At 37.5% G+C, this 19,917-nt stretch overlaps 1 protein-coding gene across 1 annotated transcript in view; it reads left to right on the forward strand.

Moving 5' to 3' along the window:
- Nucleotides 1–19,917, forward strand: part of svep1 (sushi, von Willebrand factor type A, EGF and pentraxin domain containing 1) — a 138,892-nt gene that overhangs the window by 35,864 nt on the left and 83,111 nt on the right. Inside the window, 2 exon segments of the mRNA XM_038270314.1 lie at nucleotides 7,594–7,849; nucleotides 11,469–11,645. Of these exon segments, the coding sequence (XP_038126242.1) occupies nucleotides 7,594–7,849; nucleotides 11,469–11,645 (433 nt within the window).

Here is a 19,917-nt window from a genome sequence, read left to right on the forward strand (position 1 = left end):
TTGCAAACATACGTGTTGTGTCTGTAGCTGTGTAGATGTATGGTGCTCTTTTGGGCCTCTGCAGGATTCTTGTTATTTTTACCACCCAAGCCAAGAGCAGATAGTCTGTCCAAACAAGCGGCCTAACTTCCGACCAACGAAGAGAGAGCTTTCTAACTGGATGAAGCCTAGTTTACTGTTTTTGTTTGTCTCCTTCATGGAATCCCTGCAAAAAATCTATAATTTATTTCTATTATTAAAAAAAAAACATTTACTTTTCTTCGCCATTGCTTTACCTGCATCTTAAAAATGTGATATTCCTTTCATATCCCTAACTAGATTTAGTTTTTACATTTTTGGAATCTATTTTCTAATGTATTATAATAAATGAATAGTCAATGAACTGTGATTAAAGGCAGAGAAACAGCTGATAGGACGTCCTCAGCATGGGACTAATGTAGAGTCTTGATTCTGCATGTAGGAGCCTGTGACTAACAGCTGGTCTCCCTGCCTTCATCATTAGCCCCTCAAGGTGTCATAACATTTATATTTTCTTCTGCCAAATTCAATGAGACGCCTGCGTTTGAATTTCTAATCACATCAACATCTGCCTTGCAAGAGATCATCATTTGATAAGTTTATTTTAAGGTGAAAGTTGGATCTTACTAAATTTAACAGAGACTAAAAAAGGAAAGGGCTCTCAGACATAATGATAACGTTGGTGAGTGTATTGTGGTGGAAATCTGCATTTTTTAGCCATTCTTGAAGACTAAAGGCCTGCTCACTAAAACAATGAATAAACCCCATCAATTTGTTTGGTTTCCACAGAAGGAAAATGTCAAGCATTTTATAAAGGAACTTCTGTAATTTCTTGAACTTTACATGCCCGAATGAGACCTTTTCATATTTGTGGAAACAATGTGGAACTTGTAGCATAATTACATTAAATGAGAAGAAAAATATATTTCTTCAACGTTCTCCTGAATGTTAACTCTGTAGGTTGCAGAGATTATCAATTCTGCACAGTCAAGCAAACATCTTGTTATATCATCTTCAAACATGTTTGTGATGTTGGTAGCTGTGCATTTAGAGTGATTTTTGTCAAAGTGTTGCTTGGTAAATACACATGGACAAAATTGACCAAGATGGTCACAGAAATAACTGGAATCTGGAGGAAAAAAAAATTAAAGTCAGATATTGATTTTCAACCATGTTTCAACATTTACTCCTGAAATAGAGCTCTGTTTAACGGGCTGATGTGGAGCTTATTGAGCTTATCATACAAAGACACATTCTTCATAAAAATAAAACTATGGTCAACTCATAGCAAACCCTAAAAATGTTATCATATCAAAAATGTTGTATCATCATTCAGATGTTTCTAAGCTCTTAGACCTGCAGGTCTATTTTCCAAAAAAGGCATACTCATACTTTATATGACCTTTCTCTAATTTTACACTGCTGAAACTGCCAATCTTGTTATCAGCTGACATAAAGATCCTTGAGGGTGAAAAGGAAGACAAAATTCCCAAGTATATTATTGTCGATCTGAGTGAGTTATATTTAAATGGCCAAAAAAATAACTTCCACTTAATAAAAAACAAACAGATGTTTACATACAAAAATGTACTTTTCCTACATAAGCATAATGAACATTAGCATAATAAACTGCAAATAGAACATCTTGGTTATCTATGCAGCGGGTTGGTGTCCATCCTACAAGTACTTGAGAAGTAATATGGGTAAATCTTAATGAACTCCTACTGTGCCATTGTGGAACAGTTAGGTACATTTGCAGAAATTTGAAATGTATTTATTTCAGCACTCTTTATTTAAACACTAATTATACACTATACATGTATATACAAAGCAAAGTAGAAAAAATGCATGAGGATGGACAATCAAATCAAGGAACTTCATACAGTTTTGGAAAAGTTGATTTCTACAGAATTCAATGACATGCACCAATATGAGATGGACAGAAGCCCCAGTGAATCACAAGCGACAGTAGCAGAGCTCTTCGTCATTTATACACAGGTACAATGTTGAAATACGGGTGTAGTGTAGTACAATAATAGGGAGAGAAGAATTATAAGCTACCGGTTGGATATATTTCAGAAGCAAACTTTTTTTTTTTTGATAAAAACATCAAACAACAGCAAAGGCAGGATCGATTTTTAGGAGGATTTTAGGGCTGTGAAACTTTGGGATTCCCACGGTTCGATTTAGAATCGATTCTTGTGGGTCACAATTCGATTTTTTTCCAATGCTTTTAAATCCAAACCGATTCTCAGGATCTGTTCATGTCTGCTGGCATGAAGGAAGATCACATTTATAAAGACTTTATAATTGTTAATGTTTTATTTACCTATTGCAATAATGTAAACACCGAAAAGTAAATTCTACCAACAACTTTGAGTGATGTCTTTCGAGATGAAAACGGGGATTTGAAGTACTCCTGAAATACTTAACTTTGCCGTTGCAATTTCTGCAAATCGCATGAGTCATGTCAAGCCCTTTCTTATCCGGGTTGAAGGTAAAATCCAAAGTGTTTCCAAATGGTTGCTTTTAAAGACCGCGGAGGCGGTTGAATTTCTTTTTCTTCGTCCTCCATTATTTGCGGCAACAAACACAGTAGCTGACACAACACTACACACCACTTTGTAGCCTGCTAGGCTAATGTTTGCATGCTTGTGCATAGCTCACGCTGCTCATTGGTTTCGCCAAACGATGCCTGATAAGGCACATCCGCACCCACAAAAAAAATCGTTGTTAAAGAAAATGAGAATCAATTCTGAATCTTTAAATGTTAGAAACGCGATTTGAGCTCAGATCAATTTTTTTCTTAACCCCTAGAGGATTTTAAGTGGTCAGCTGCAAATATATGATCAGAGTTTTGCTAATGACTTCTGCTGATTCAGTGTTGTTGGCTTTCATTAGCAATGCAAAATTTGGGGCCGCTACGTGTGTTTTTGATTAATTGAATTTTGGCTATCTGAGTGATTTTTGGCACGGTGTTGGAGCTGTGGTCACTGGATATTAGTCTTGTAGAGGAGTCTCGGGTGACGATCTTGACAAGTATTATAAGTGTCTGTCAGTCTCAGAGGTAGTGGCTACAAGCTTATTATTGTTGCAAAAGAGTTGCATCCCTGCAACTCAGGCCTCTGCAATATGTTCCCTGTGATTAGCCTCTAAATGAGAAAATATAAAACTTTATCATTCAACTAAATAAAATTATTGCTGGCCAGTGTTTTGCATGTCCTCTTTTGGTTCTCTTCTTTTACAGAAAGCTCCAAGTCTGGCTTTCTCTAAATTGTAGCTTGCTGACACCACCCATTCTCAGTCAAATATTAGTTGGGATTTCTTGTTCCTCATGACAAAAAGTTTATATCACTTCCAGTCAGAATAAACATCTTTGCAAAATTAAAAATAATTTTTTAATCTGCAAGTTGTATAAAAAAAACACAGTTTCTCTCAGACACTAAGTTACTAGAAGCAATGTTTGATCCAATAAAGTGAAAGAGGTTTAAACAAATGTCTTGTTTAGTGTGACGGATGGTTATAAATCAAAACCCTTTACATCTAACAGACTTCCTTTCTTTAAGCATACATTTAAATATTAGCCTGATGGAGTCGGCCAGAAATTTTCTGTGGCAATGCTGTTGAAGGATCTTAAAACTGTTGTTGACATCTGAAATTTATACCTTGAGAGAAATACGACGGAAACCCCCTTTCAAATTAAATCTGTCTTTTCCTTCTGTGGTTGCTGAATGCAGGGACTTTTTCAACCATGACACAATAATTATTCTGATGCAGAGCCAAGAAGAAAACAAGATGAGGTCCATCATTTTAGATATATCATCTGATATCCACATGAGTGTCATTTACTTAAAAAAACACAGAGATGCTCTTTCTTTCCTTTGTTTTCTTTTTATCACCATCATCTTGAATTTTATATATGTATTATTTAGAATTGGGTAAGTTGAAAATGTAATTCATTTTGTAAATAAACTATAATTTAATTAAACGTTGTGGGAAGAGCATCAGAAGATGATTTACTAGATGCCATATAAATATATCCCTTTTAATTCCCACTTATTTTAGACATCTGAATGAGAAGGAATCAATTTTCTGATAAAAACTAAGTAAGAAGCGTGCCACCAAACCAGTTCTGGTATTTTGCGAGCTGACCAAATGTATATGAACGTATTTCACTTTTTGTTGCAGACACTGATTTTTTCAATATGCTGCATATTGGAGAAATTCCGGCCTCGACATATGGTCAGCTCATCTCTCAGTTGCTTCCTGCCAGAGTGTGAGGGCGTTTTGGAACACAGGAGAATCCGGTTACCAGTACTTCCTCCTGGTCTGCTGGTCCCTTTGCTGTCATCACTTCTTTGATAGACGTCATTGGCACTAAGCCACTTAGACCTATACCATCCTGACATCGATTATGGCATCTTTGAATTTAAACTGATGATGAATTAGGTTTTTAGGGTGTGTCAAACCCTTGTGGAGAGTTAAGATGGATAGGTTAACCAGCTTCCTCTGTAACTTTTCTGATTATTTGTTGTCTAGACTGTTAGGAGAACTTTATAATTATCACAATCCCTTTCAGAGGTATTCCTAAATCCCTCTCTATATATTTGATCCATGTAATCTAATGTGACAGGCCAACAGAAAGCAATGCATATTTGTAGTTTTTTTTTTTTTTTTGTAAATGAGAGTATAGCAATTCAATTTGTATTCAGCCCATCTGGCCAAACTTTCTAGAACCTTGTTTTGCTGCAGTTACCCCTTGAAGTCTTTTCTCTGCATATCTCACCGTTAGCTTTGTGCATCTACAGACTGAGTTTAGTGATGCTTGTCCTTTGCAGAACAGGTCAACTTCAGAGGGAGAGTGTATGTCAGCTTTCAACTCTTGTTTCAGAGTCTTGGGTTGGATTTAGGTCCTTTACTTTGATCTAAAGACTTAAAAGTTCAGTTTTGGACTCACCGTGTTCTTCTACGTGTTTGCTGTGTCCTCTACGGGCCTTGTGGTAAATGAAAATGGGATATCTCACTGACCTCTTTCATCAGTTACTTTTTTCTTTTCATTCTGTCAGAAATAAAACCAACATTTTTTTTTTTTTTTGTAGAGAACATGACTGTGAGTTGTGCTGTGAAGGGATTCTCCTGTTGGAACTGTTGATCTCTGCAGCTCCCCAGTAGTTTCTATGGGCCTTTGGTTAGACATGAAGGCATTTCTCGGTTGGTTTGTTGTGTCTCACTCTCTTACTATTTTGATCCCATCCATGAGTTTCTTAAAGATTGGGGTATTGTTTATATTTTAGCCTTAACTTTTAAGACCTTCAAAGAAATAGTAGGATTAAATTACTGGATTATACCTGCTATTGTGACGATATTGAAAGGGCATTGGTTCCAATGGATTCTGTTAACAGTTACATAATACCATGTTGTAGACAATTTAAGGGATATAAATACTTTTTGAGGCGGTGAATCACTTTTTTTGTAACATAAGCGTTGATTACAAAAACTACAGGTTCTACGTTTTAACCTTTAAAAAAAATTAAAAAAAACAGGAGAACAGGTTAAGCCACAGGATATGCAAAATGAGTTTTCCCTCTTAACCTTCACTTTTTGCAGCATTAATGATTTTCCACTCTGCCTTTTATTCTATGAATAATAAGGATTAGTCTGAGTGCTCTTGTAAAGGGCAGTCCATTCCAGACAAGTGGCATCTGTGGCCACCTTTATGTTAATACTCTGACCTGAAATATGCCAAGGCTGTTTGGGAGGCTATTATTAGTGGGTACGCTCTGTTGGGTATCATCTCCACAGTCTCTTGTGGCAGCCACTGGCTCAAGGCTAACACAGAAACCGCTATGACCCAACAGCTCTTTTCAGGAAACACCTAATGAAAGATGGTGAAGCAATAAAATAACAGTTGAGCTTGCTGAGGAATTCAAACCAATTTTTTTATTAGTGCTTATGCACAGTGACGGATTTGTGTATGGAGAAGATGCCCAGGGTGGCTATTCAAAAAGGTGTATCAAATAAACTGTACCTGAACAACTTCTTCACTGATTTTAGGTATTGAGTTTTTGAGACTGGCCCACATTTTGTCCCACTACTGACTCTCCTGGAAGAAAGTCATGCGCAATGACCAGTCGGCCAAAGGGATATTCCAGTGGCTAGGTAGCCAGGATGCACGATCAGTCAGAGGCTAGTGACAAAACCGCACTTTCACAGATTGGGCCCATCTAGAACGGCATTTTTGCAGGAACCACCACGGCTTGTGCAGAAACATTACTGTTTGACAGAATGGACCAAAGACAGTAGAAGCATGCTAAAGTTGGGTGTAGTCTGCATCTCCAGACTGACAGCCAGGGCACCAGACAACCTGGAACTCCCCGATTTTTGTCTGTTCTCTTTCCATTCTCTTTTTCCTTGCTTCACAAGCTCTTTAATTATAGTACTCCTGCCAAAGCTGCTGCAAGTGTAGCCAGTTAGACAATAAAGTCCAGAGCCTTCTCTGCCTTGTCTCCTCTTTCGTTCTGTCTGTGGTCACACCCTTGCATGTCTTCCCTCTGTTCAGCTCTAGCATTCCGTCACTTGGAGCTATTGTGTCTTTCTTGGATGGAGAATAAAAGGTCCTTCATGTTTGATTCTGTTTAAGTATGTCATTAATTGGATCTCTGTCCTTCTGACTTAATCTTGGCTCATTTTACTCTTCCTATTTGTTTTTCTTTATTGCCTGAACTTTTTTCCTCTTTCACTCCATTATTCTCTGTTCTTTCTCTACATGTCATCTTAATATCACTGGAAACAGGCTGAATGCAACCTAAAACCCTCTGGCTTGCTCTCTTGAGTAATGCCAGCAGGAAGTCATGTTGTTTTCATACTTCAGAAAAAGTAAATCTATATACCTAACTAATGTTTTTTCTAATTGCATGTGGTGGATCGTAAAGTTAGTTTAAAAACTTTAGTTGGCGTCTGGGGCATGTACAGCAGCCTGGCCTGCAAACTCAGTACTCACCAGTGGTCTAAAACCACTGGCGAGCAGCTGCATAGTCTGTAGAAGAAATAATTACAATGGAGGAGCTTGCTCTCGTTTTCTATTCCCTCTTCCCATCCTTCCCTTGCTTACTGCCGTTGCTGATGTAGGTTTTTTTTTGGGAACCCTAGAAATGTGGGCTGTTGTTAGTGGTCTTGTGTGACGTTCCTTTTTATCCGATTTAGTTAGGTCACTGAAGCCGGGGCGACGCTGGTCGAGCAGTAAAAACTTTTGACACACACAGTGACAGTAAGGGACTGCATTAATAAAGACATAACTTTGACAAACATGCCAGTTGATTTTGTTTTCCCCATGAGAGCGATATCGCTTTTAAAATCTTTTGGCACAATGAGAAATAAAGAGTTAGTCATAATAGTCAATCATTTGATGCATAAGAAAGCTATAAGAATGTAGTTTGCAAGTAAACCCAACTAAATTAAAAACAGGCAAACATGAGATAAGTTGAATAGAGACTCACAAACGAACAATTAACTTTGGCTTGACATTAAGAAAGTTATTTAATCTTCTTAATCAGTAAACATATACTTCTCTTACAGCAAATTCTCCGTCAGTCCCGTGGGAATGCTACCAAGGCAATCTTTCTCATCACTGACGGCTACTCGAACGGGGGGGACCCGCGACCAGTGGCGGCAGCTCTGAGAGAGCGAGGCGTTGAGATCTTCACCCTGGGCATCTGGCAGGGTAACATCAGGGAGCTCCATGACATGGCCTCACAACCCAAAGACCAGCACTGCTATCTGGTCCACAACTTTGCTGAGTTTGAGGCTCTGGCTCGTCACGCTCTACATGAGGGTAGGAAAGAGTGATCCAGAAACTACTGATGTTTTCAACTTGATGTGAACACATTTCCCACCTTAAAGACAAATCGGATCCCATTTTCAATTATGAAATGCTCTTCCGTTGCTGCAATGTCTTTTCCAAAGACCAAGCCCTTCAGGGTCTAATAATTGCTGCCCGAAAGGCCCTTCTGAGAAGAAATTGCCATGAAAAGATATACTGTAGGGAAACCTTAGAAAAAAATTCTTTCTTATTTTTGAGAGATATTCAAATTTCAATCTCTAATTTTTTTATGCCTTGTAAAAGCAATGTTACTTGTCATGTTGTTAAAGGCAAAAACAATGAATTTTTTAACTGAGGAAAATTTTAGAACCACCCTACCGCTCAGTTGTTTCAGGTTACCAAGTACCAGTCTTTGATCGAAGGGGTTGCCTCACCATGAGCTGTGAGATTTTGATTGTTTTCCCAAGTGTTTTATGCTTTTAGCAGTTAAACGTCGAACCCTGGACTTCCAATACGTTCAATTGTAAATTTAACAGGAAGTTAGAGGTGATTTTTATGTATCAAGATCCATTTCCCTTTCTTATTTTCATTTTTTCTTTTACAGCTACAGTATAAGAGCAAATAAGAGAATTTATTGATGATGTTATTTTCTACTTTTCCTCCTCAGTAGCAGAGGTGGTGCCATATCCGGCGGCCAAATGTTTTTCCTAGTGTTTAAAGTAAAATGTAAAATGAATAAAAAACTAATTTTAGCGTCTTTGCTTACAAATTAGCATGTTTCGCATTATATATATAAAAACTTAAAAACTGGCAATGTTTTACATTTCAACATATTCCATAAAAGGCAAAGATTTAAAAAGTAGACTAACTTTGATGCATTAAACCTTCATGTTATCTATTGTCTGTCCCACTCTCTCATATAATCTTAATGAACTACAGATATATCCTTGTGTCTATCCTTTAAAACCACCTAAATCTCTGTGGTTTCTATCTTTACTCTAAACACCTATGAACATTTAAGAATATCTTAGTTATTTATTTATGAACAACCTCCTTAATACAGAGTTTTCCCATCAGACCAACTGTTCTTACATGTGGTGTGTTCAAGAGTCTAGAAAAGATGAATTATTTTAAGACTCTAAGCAGGAAATCATCCGTTTCTGGTCATCGCCTGATTCCTGAGTCCATCTAAGTTTCTGAACCACAGTGTAAACAAAAGACTATTTTAACCCCTTACACCCTAAGGGGATATAAATAAATTTCTGCCTTACAAAAACACACAAAAGTAAATAACTTATAGCCTCAAAGCTATTAGATTTAAGAAGAAACTTTTGGTACGTCTGTAAAGGTAAGATGTCATAGAATGGTTTTCTGGTGTCAGCACCATTGTAGCTTTGACCCTGCCTGAAATATTAGGGACAAAATACAAAATATTTTGCATTTTTTGAACCTCGCCAAAATTTTCTTTGAAATAAACATTGCAAAACACTACCAAAATATTATTTATAGCACAAAAAAGTAGTACAGACTTTCAAATCTAAATGTTGTGTAAAAATATACCAAGTTTGGACTCAATCAGATGAATCATATTTATTTTAGAATGGTATTAGTGAGAAATTTCTTAGGCGGAGGGGCCAGTTTGGCACATTTATCCATAAATGTCACCAAACTGTGCCAAATAAGTTTTTTACATCAATACTGGGGGTTTGGTAAAATTACGAGGTCACGTAGCAGCTGGACCCGCCGGTGGGTCCGTAGGGTTCAAGGGGTTAACAGGAATGTTTCCAAATATGATTGCTGGGAATTGTGGCGAGGAAATCTCATCTCACATGTTTTGACTGAATGCAGTGGAACCAAACTGCTGTCTACTTTTGTCAGCAACAAAAAAGTATTGATTTAATCTTTTATCAGGGCCCATTGTCTATGCTTTAGAGGACTTTGCACCAAAGAAACTAAACAAAACAAACAGAAGTGAGGTTGATATCTCTCTAATGGTTTCTTTGAAGCCTGAATTCTCCCATCACCTTTTGACCTAAAGTAGTGTCCTTTTTTTCAATGTGCCTCATTTTTAACCATGGCTACATTCAGTCCTTATTTAAAAGGGATGGATACTATTTCATCCACAGTTTGACAACATATATATATTGCAGATATTTTCCTCTGTTTAGTTTTGCCCGTGGCCCTCAGAGCTCATTTTCATTCATCAAAAAGAAAATCCATTTCTCACAGTTGGAAAGGACTTCCTGGATGCGGTTAGAAATGAGTTTCTACATGGGTTTTAAGGCCCATGCTATCACTATTAAACAGCCCAGCTGAGGCCTTACAAGGCTTGGACAGAACGGTAAATCATGCACATGCGCTTGCAGGTTGGAGTATGTGTCTACATACAGTGAAATTCCAGATGGAAACCCATTAGGGAAGCTTGGGATAGAAGAACGATGAAGGTTGGGAGAAATCAGAGTTCATAGACATCCTTATTTTAAGCAGCTTTTAATTTTAACCCTGTAATGCCAAATGTATCATATTTGATACATACGATTTCTGAAATGTTTTGCGTCTGACACCTTTTGCATAATTTAATGGTAAAAACTTTGCTCAAGATCCTATTGTACACAATCAGATATACCTGATAACAGCCAGTAGAAGACTACACAAAAATGTATCTTGACTTATCACATAGTAATAAATTATTAATATCAAAAATGTATTTCTGTTTTTTCTTTTTACATATTTTGTTAAAAGGGCAAATAAGGAATTCGAACCAAAAAAAAGTAATTTTCTGTTTCGTTTTATTCTTGGATCGGGCTTTAAAGGGTTAATTATTTGTAAAATATCTAAAAAAAACTGTTACTGTGTGAGCATTTCTGCATTTTATTTTATTTTTTTATTTTTTAGTGTTTTTCGGGGTTTTTTATCAATAGGTTTGCATTTTTATTTTAGTACGCTGCAAATTATTTGGTTCCTACTTACAATAGAAAGGACCTGGATATTAGAAGTGTTGGATAATTTGTCTTGTTATAAGAGTCAATTTTCATTGTCCATTGTTACACTATAATCTCTACGAAATTGTCTATTGCTGCATTAGCAGACGACTTTTATCTTACTCCAAGTACACTTTCCTTCAGATTTTGGATTTTTTTCTTGCTTTTGGACAAGCAAAGATCACAGTTTTGGCCCAGGTGAAAATCCAAATTACCGTCTTAATATAGCTGCCCACAGTGCAAAGGCAGCTCTTGTTAATTTTCCAAAACTTTGACTGATAACTATTTGCTTTGGAGCAACTTTTACTTTTTTTAATAGGGAAAAATATGCCCTGTTCTGAGAAAAAAAAAAAAAAAAACCTTTACAACATATGGGTATTGCTGAGGTTGAATCATGCCTAATTAGACTTCAGAGTGAGGTTATTTCCTGTCAGGAACTGTAATTTAGATAAATTCAATAATATTTTTCTTAATAATAATAAAGCAATTTCACAGCATGTTTGCCAGTAAAATGGTTTTCTATTATAAGAATAAAATGTTGTTTTTTTCAAACGAAAATTGCCAGCTGGTTTTCGTTTTGTTTTGTCTGACTGAATGATGATACGATAAGCCCTAATTATCTCAAAATGAATGCTTGTTTTCTTCGGCAGACCTACCTACAGGGAGCTACATCCAGGAGGACCTTTCCCGCTGCTCCTCCCTGTGTGATGAGGGCAAGGACTGTTGTGACGTGATGGCCAGCTGTAAGTGTGGGACTCACACCGGACAGTACGACTGCATCTGTGAGAAAGGATACTACGGCAAGGGACTGAAGCACGAATGTACAGGTGGGTGATTTTCCCAGTCTGTGGCTGCAACATTACTGGAGTCATTCATACTGTACCAACAATTCATATTTCTTTTATTTGATTTTTAGCTCTTAGAGAGAACAGATAAAGGAAAAAAAGGATCATTTCTGATCTTAATCCTTAAAGTATGTCTCCGTATTTCTTTTGTTAAGCCTACTTAGCTATGCTAGTGTATAAATATTTACCAAAGTATTTACAAAACTGCAGCTTCTTCTCATTTTGTAACAGTTCAACCACAAATATTGATGTATTTTGTTTGGATTTTGTTTGATAAATCCACTAATAAAAAAAGGTGTAGTTTTTGTTCATAGCTTTAAAATTGTTTCCTAATATTTTAAAATCTAAAAAGTGAATTTGCATTCAATTTCACTGAGGCTCAGAGAAGCATCTGTGCTTCGAAGTGTCTTTTCTAAAGGTAATTGCAAAGTAGTTCAAGGTCCTTCAGAGTGAATAAAGAGGCCCTGTGCCGATTGATTAGAGATTTTTAATTAGATTTAAGCCTGAACTTTGACTAGGCCATTGTGACATATGAATGCACAGTAAAAAATTGGGTATTAAAAATCCATAGTAACCTATTTTACTCTAAATAGAGTATTTACAACTATACTGAGTGTAAATCTGCTCTGGTGTTGGAGTTAATATTCAGTGAAAAATTAGACAACCAAGCAGTGTAACTTTTACTCTATACAGTGTTGATTACCGGCCAGTCTCTCAGAGGTCTTAACTTTTGACAGTAAAATGACTAAAATCAACTTCTAAATTCATACTGGTTATAGAGTAGATTAAACAAAATTTTACTGAAACAGTTATTTTCAACTCTGTAGGTGTTAAAGTGACATTGTGATTTTTACTGTGTAGGCTTCCATTATTAGCTGAACCTCAGCTCATTTTTCCCAGGATTGTCCAGAATTTACCTTCATTCATCTTCACATCAATTCTGATAAGTTTCTGTGGCACTGATGAGAAATGGCATACAGCTTGATCTTAGATCTAGCCAAAATGTCTCTTTGATCGTGTTTTAAGATTTATTTACTAAGCAAGAGTGGTCCCTCTAGATTATTAATTGTCTTTTCACCACATCTACTCAAAAAGCAGAATATTCTTGTTTTGAGAGGAAAAAGAAATCATGATTCTAAGATGTCTTACCAAAAGATATTGTCTTTCTGCATTGGCAGATTATTACACTTTTTTGGAATAGAAACAGAAAAATTGTTGAAGTTCAAATGCTTTTTAATCTGAACAGAAAACACCTTCACTCACGTGCTTTTTTTTTTTATTCAATATTTTCCATTTCCAGAGGAAAGATTAAACAGTACTGTATTAATAGACAAAGCTTTGGACAGCACTTTATTCCTTTCTCTCCATAATTCTGTAACTTTGCTTTGACCTAAAACACAAAATCCTAATAAAATACATCAAAGTTTGTGACTTTTGCAGGAAAAAATTTTAAAAACCAAGAGGTACACAGCACTAGAAATCTAAACACTAAGGATTGTTATATTTATCACAGGTTTTTATATATGAACCCTCTTGCTGGAGCTACAGAGAAGGCCCCTTACACCTTTTACATGATCTAATGTAGAATATGATGGGTTTTTTTATGTGTCTGGAGGAAAAGAATCAGTTGATCAAACTTATTTGACCTTAAGTCAGTAACATTAGGCCTTATATTACTGCTGAGAGTGGATGTTAAATAAGCAGCCTGTCTGCCTGAATCTCTATGAGGTGTCCAGAGAACAGATTATGTTGAACAAATCCGGTAATGTGCTGAGAGGTCTGGAGAAACAATATGCTCATGTTTGGGTTTTTTCTTTATATATTAGACCTCACCGCCTCTGCTCACCTTTGGCTCCCTGATTCCCAGCAGCAATCCTCTCATTCTGTTCCCCGACACTCAGCTTCCTCCTTTAAATCATAACTTAGACAATAACTTCTTTGCTTTCTAGAGGCATTAAAAAGCCTGCTGTCATTTTCAAACTTTTTATTGCCTCACTTCCCACTTACATTTCACATGGAGCCATTTATGAAGCAAAGTCTCTGTTTCATGTATTGCCAGAGTGCTCTGGCTTTAAGGGCTGTGCTCCTTCCTACTGGTTATTTATTGTGCCAATTTTTTGGGGAGTTTTAAGGTCTCCACACATTATTTCATATAAAAGGCAGTCAAAATAAAGTATAGTATGCTATGTATATAGTTTATTATTAGACATTTTAAAACAAACTAACGTTCGCATATTTTGTTATATTTCATTGAGAAATTGAGCGTAAATCTTTAGGTTATTAATGCAGAAAGAGTTAAAGTATAAACCATAAAAATTATCTTGTGAGCAAAATATCAGCTTTTACTAAATTAAGGTAAAAGTTTAGTTAGTGGTCTTATTCACATTTTATTATCTCTAATTCTGACATCTTGTCTAAATTGGTGTCAAAATATCTTCTTTAAAGAGACATTTTTTGTGTTTTTACAAAAAAATCTTTAAAAAAGTCTTTTTATTGGACCCCTAATGATTAAAACATCGTTTGATGATCAGACTGACACCTCAGTAGCTCAGCACTGATGCATCTATGAGCCTGTAGCCTATTTTCTTTAATGTACTTCAGGTCGGGAGTTCCTGTGCTGTTCCTGCAGATGGGACATCAAGCACATCCATGTTAAATGGGTCCAACCTAGCAAACAACCAAAGTGTTATCTTCAAGATGGATTTTGTGGATGTTCTTATGATGTCATATTATGCCAACCACTCAGACACCCTGTATTGCACTCGTTTCATAAGAATGAGATGTCTCCTGGAGTCTAAACATATTATTCCCCATTTCAATCTGAAAAACTCACATGAAGAGAAAGGACATTAGAAGAAATTTATTGATACAATTACTTTGTCTTTGGCACTGAGACCTCGGCAGGAAACATAGCACTGAATTTTGATAGATATGAATGAACAGGAGTAAAGAACAGGGCTGCTTCCCCCCCAGGCCTGAAACTGGTGGTGGAGTGGAGATAGATGAAGTTGGTCAGTCTGTAGACTTCTGGTTAGTGAGACGGTATGCTGAACTTTATGAGGAGATCCAGTGGACTGCATGAGCTGACAATAGAGCTATATACACTCACCGGCCTCTTTATTAGGTACACCTGTCCAACTGCTTGTTAACACTTAATTTCTAAGCAGCCAATCACATGGCGGCAACTCAGTGCATTTAGGCATGTAGACATGGTCAAGACAATCTCCTGCAGTTCAAACCGAGCATCAGTATGGGGAAGAAAGGTGATTTGAGTGACTTTGAACGTGGCATGATTGTTGGTGCCAGAAGGGCTGGTCTGAGTATTTCAGAAACTGCTGATCTACTGGGATTTTCACGCACAACCATCTCTAGGGTTTACAGAGAATGGTCCGAAAAAGAAAAAACATCCAGTGAGCGGCAGTTCTATGGGCGGAAATGCCTTGTTGATGCCAGAGGTCAGAGGAGAATGGCCAGACTGGTTCGAGCTGATAGAAGGGCAACAGTGACTGAAATAACAACCCGTTACAACCAAGGTGGGCAGAAGAGCATCTCGGAACGCACAGTACGTCGAACTTTGAGACAGATGGGCTACAGCAGCAGAAGACCACACCGGGTGCCACTCCTTTCAGCTAAGAACAGGAAACTGAGGCTACAATTTGCACAAGCTCATCGAAATTGGACAATAGAAGATTGGAAAAACGTTGCCTGGTCTGATGAGTCTCGATTTCTGCTGCGACATTCAGATGGTAGGGTCAGAATTTGGTGTCTACAACAATAAAGCATGGATCCATCCTGCCTTGTATCAACGGTTCAGGCTGGTGGTGGTGGTGTCATGGTGTGGGGAATATTTTCTTGGCACTCTTTGGGCCCCTTGGTACCAATTGAGCATCGTTGCAACGCCACAGCCTACCTGAGTATTGTTGCTGACCATGTCCATCCCTTTATGACAACAATGTACCCAACTTCTGATGGCTACTTTCAGCAGGATAATGCGCCATGTCATAAAGCTGGAATCGTCTCAGACTGGTTTCTTGAACATGACAATGAGTTCACTATACTCAAATGGCCTCCACAGTCACCAGATCTCAATCCAATAGAGCATCTTTGGGATGTGGTGGAACGGGAGATTCGCATCATGGATGTGCAGCCGACAAATCTGCGGCAACTGTGTGATGCCATCATGTCAATATGGACCAAACTCCCTGAGGAATGCTTCCAGCACCTTGTTGACTCTATGCCACGAAGAATTGAGGCAGTTCTGAAGACAAAAGGGGGTCTAACCCGTTACTAGCATGGGGTACCTAATAAAGTGGCCGGTGAGTGTATTAGAGTTTTTAGATAATGTTGATAATCGCAGACATTCAATAGTTAATAATTATTAGTTAATAATAATGATCACGGAGTATTTTCTTTTCTTGTCTTTCAGTTTTTTTAGCTTATTAGTAGGAAATCCAGAAATGCATTGTCAGCAAAAATGACTTGAAAGTAACTTAACTGCTTCACTTTTCATAATTCAAGGAATAAAGTTAAGACATTTGGTATCAAGTAAAGTTTTCACGGGATTTGAGGTCTGTTTATACCTTTTTGTCCACATTTGCCTTTGTGTTGTTACTGTCTGATTAATTAATGTGTTATTTTGAATCAACAATCAGAGAAACTACCAAGGATAAAAACTAAGTGTTAGTTTAAAGAACGGAACAGCTAACAGATCCAGTGGCTGATCTCTGTGTGTTTGTGTTTACAGAGACTAACCGATGGATTCAGCCTTCGTCTATTAGTCAAAGTAGTTAGGGGTGGTGGTGGGGGTAATGAAATTTAATTATCCTCTCCTAAAAGGTTTCAAGCACAGCAATAAGATCAGTAACAGATTATATTTCTCAGTTTGAACAGCCGGTTCTTTTTTTTTTTTTTTTTTTTTTTTTGTTTATGTGATTTTAGCTTATAAATATTTCACTTTAGGAAACTGAAACTCAACTTTTGTGTATGAAAATACAGAGAGCACAGGAAGATAGAAATAAAAGGGCATCTGGGTCATTCACCTTTTAATTCACACCAGATGTTTCCCAAACTGAAGCGTTTAGCTTATTAATCTGTCTTAATGGTTACATTAATTTCAGGCTTTAGAGTTGGCTCAGATGGAGTCAGGAAGGAAGGACACAGTGATACTTCCTCTGACGTTTTTTTCCAAATCTATCCTACTGTATAGCAGATCCCCTGGGATGGGAGAGTCAGCTCCAGCCAGTGTTGATGTATGCGTCTCTATAGATGCTGAAAGACACTTTATTGAACTGATCCAAATCATCCATATATGTTTTTTAAATAAAGAGTTTATGACCACACACATGTCTAAAGTGGCTCCAAAATCATTTGCATTTGCAGGATCACACAATTAAAAAGGTGTTAATGAATTTTGTATGTTGCTAACAGAATTTGAGCAGTGTTTGGTAAACAAAGTTAATTTGGGAACGTTCAAATAAAAATGTTGAAATTACTCTAAAGTGTTCCAAACCTGGATTGTCCCTGTGGCATCATCCTATTTTATAGTTGTTGCTGTTTTACTTAACTTTATGACTTTTAGTCTTTTATTGGGATATTTTAGAGTCTTTTGCACATCTGAAATAGTTAGTCTAAACTATAAGCCTGTCAATGGATTGTTATCATGTCTGACTGAAGGGTTCAGATGGAAACGCCCTCTAAATCCCCACACCGCACAGCGGTGCTGTTTATGAATCTCTCGACAGCCAAGGGAAACAGCCTCTTCCACAAAACACGACTGGAATCCCAGCAGAAAGAAACGAGCGATGACCCCAGTTCCCGCATATTTTGGCTCTAACTGGCCAGATCAGACGTTCTTGTTTTCCTCTGAACACCAAACACTAGCCCTTGATATCTGCATCACATGGGATCAGCAGAGGAATGAGGAAGTGGGTAAACAGAGTGAGAGGGCTGCAGAAGAGCAACATGTTTTCCTCCTGTCACACTTTCTGACTTATCAGCCTCTTCTGCAGCAGCACAGAATGACAGGAGCTCTGGACTTCGTTAGCAAGGTTCAGCCAAGGCTTGTTCTGCAAGAGATGAATGAAGACAAAAAAAAGAAAAAAGTAAGGGAGAGATAAGCACAGCCGGGAACCATGGAGGAATTCAATAAAGAGATTAAAATAGAACAAAAAAGCACTTTGTAATAAGGGCTTTGTTTGTTTTAAGGCTCTGATAAAATTCCTACCTTTTTTTTCAAAGAAAATTACACAAAAATGTTAATTATTTCAGTACATTCTCATCACTGTTGCACCGCTGTTGCTGAAACTGATCACTTTGCAGATGCCTGCTTATGCAGCTCTTTAGCATTTTTGCTGTCTCTCATGATTTAGTCGGGTTCCTACTGCATAGCAGCTAATTGAAATAGATCATCATCTGGAAGTCAAGCTCATTCATGTAAAAAAGTAAAAGACAGTTTGTTAAAGGAAAAAGTGTTAATTGACATGAATACATAAAAATAATCACTTTTGATATAAAAAAAAAGCTGGTGCTGATATTGAAGTAAGATTTGTCAGAAAGACCCTTGAAAGATTTTGTATGAAATAATTAGTGGAGGCTTTTAGGTCACTGGTATTTTCCTTTGGTTAGATTGTGTTTCACTGAATCCCTGATGAATGTGTGTGATTTGGAAATAAAAAGAGATGCTTAGATACTTATATTTTCTCAGGATATGGACTGTTGACGGGAATGTTGTTATTACAGCCAAATGAGTCTTTGCCAATGATACTAGAGAGCAAAATATTTACAATTTCAAGTTAATGAATCCCTCTGGATCTCTTGAGGAGACGCGTGGCAGCATTAAGCGTTGACTTGACCCAGCACAACAGTCCATCCGTCATACTGTGGATGGACTGTTTGTCTCCCAGGACACTCATTGAATCTGGCTACAAAGTCCTATTTGTGAGCGATCAACTGACTTGAATGAAGACCTTAAGAGAAAAAAATGAGTTGATCTAATAATCTTATCCTGTTGATCTGCTTCAACTCTTTATCTCCTAATAAACACCTGTATTTTTTAGTGTTGTCAAAACAAACAACCCAAAGGGTATACATTTTAGTAAAGGAATGTGGCCCATATCCACATGTCACAAGTTATCACAGCTCTAAACACTTTGCAGCACAAGGCGCTTTGTACTGTCACACTAATGCTGGCTTACACAGTCGTATACTACACAGATACAAGCTTTGCAGATAAGAGCACCGCCACATGTTTTCGTTTGAATATCCCACCTATAAGGATCTGAAAGATAACGGATGGAAATGCAGAAATAATAAAAATAGATTCCTAAAACGCCATACTAGTGATCTCCTACAACTTTAACAGCACATTTTACCCTTTTTATTAGTAATGAAATAAAGTAAGAAAGACGATATTTGAACGTGTCAATTAAAAAAAAAGAGAACCAAGTATTTAGACCAAAGTAACAGAAAAGACTGAAATACTGATAACTGAGTTTGCTTAGGGTAAAAGTGAAGTTTCATAGAAATAATACAAAAAAGCATTGTAAAGTAGTAAAGGCTGGTTATACTCCCCGCAGCAGTGTGTCGCACTGAGCTTGTCGCAGATACTTTTGATTTATGCCCAATATTGAAGCGTGGTCTGCGCTGTTATTCCATGCGACCACGCAGGAGGGTCAATCACGAAGTAGCTGTGGGTCTAGATACGGCCGAGGAGGTGAAAAAGTAGGGGCAAGTTTGTGCGACAACGGAGGGACATGAGGGGGAAAAAGGGTCCCAGCATTCTCAAGCACCTCGCTCCACTTACTAGTCCATCTTTACGAGGCGTTTTCCACAATAGTGGTCATACAAACAAAACAAGCTGGTAAAGTACCAAACAGGAAATACGCATGAGTAGAACAGATATAGATTTGACCAATTAAATGCCTCCTGTCTGCGACACTGTCTGCAGTCACCTACAATTTTGGAGAGGTGCACAAGAGTGTCGGCGGCAGGGGCATATTTGCATTCACTGCGACATGCACGCAGAAAACCTGGTTTCTAAGAATAAATCAACCTGTAGTAATGTAAAATGTTGTCTTATTGCTTCCATTTCTGAGATGCCGATTCTGCTGATAAAAAAATTCTGGCTAAGGTGTAAGGTGTAAAGAGATATAAAGTCTTTAATGGCTCATATACCCCTTTACCACTGGAGGTGAAAACAGCTCAATGACCCGTGTTGACTCAGGTCAAAAGACTCAGCAAGGACCCTGGTTAAAAA

The sequence above is a fragment of the Cyprinodon tularosa genome, unplaced genomic scaffold, assembly GCF_016077235.1.
Source record: "Cyprinodon tularosa strain WSP-4 unplaced genomic scaffold, ASM1607723v1 ctg76, whole genome shotgun sequence".
In the NCBI taxonomy this organism is placed as follows: Eukaryota; Metazoa; Chordata; class Actinopteri; order Cyprinodontiformes; family Cyprinodontidae; genus Cyprinodon; species Cyprinodon tularosa.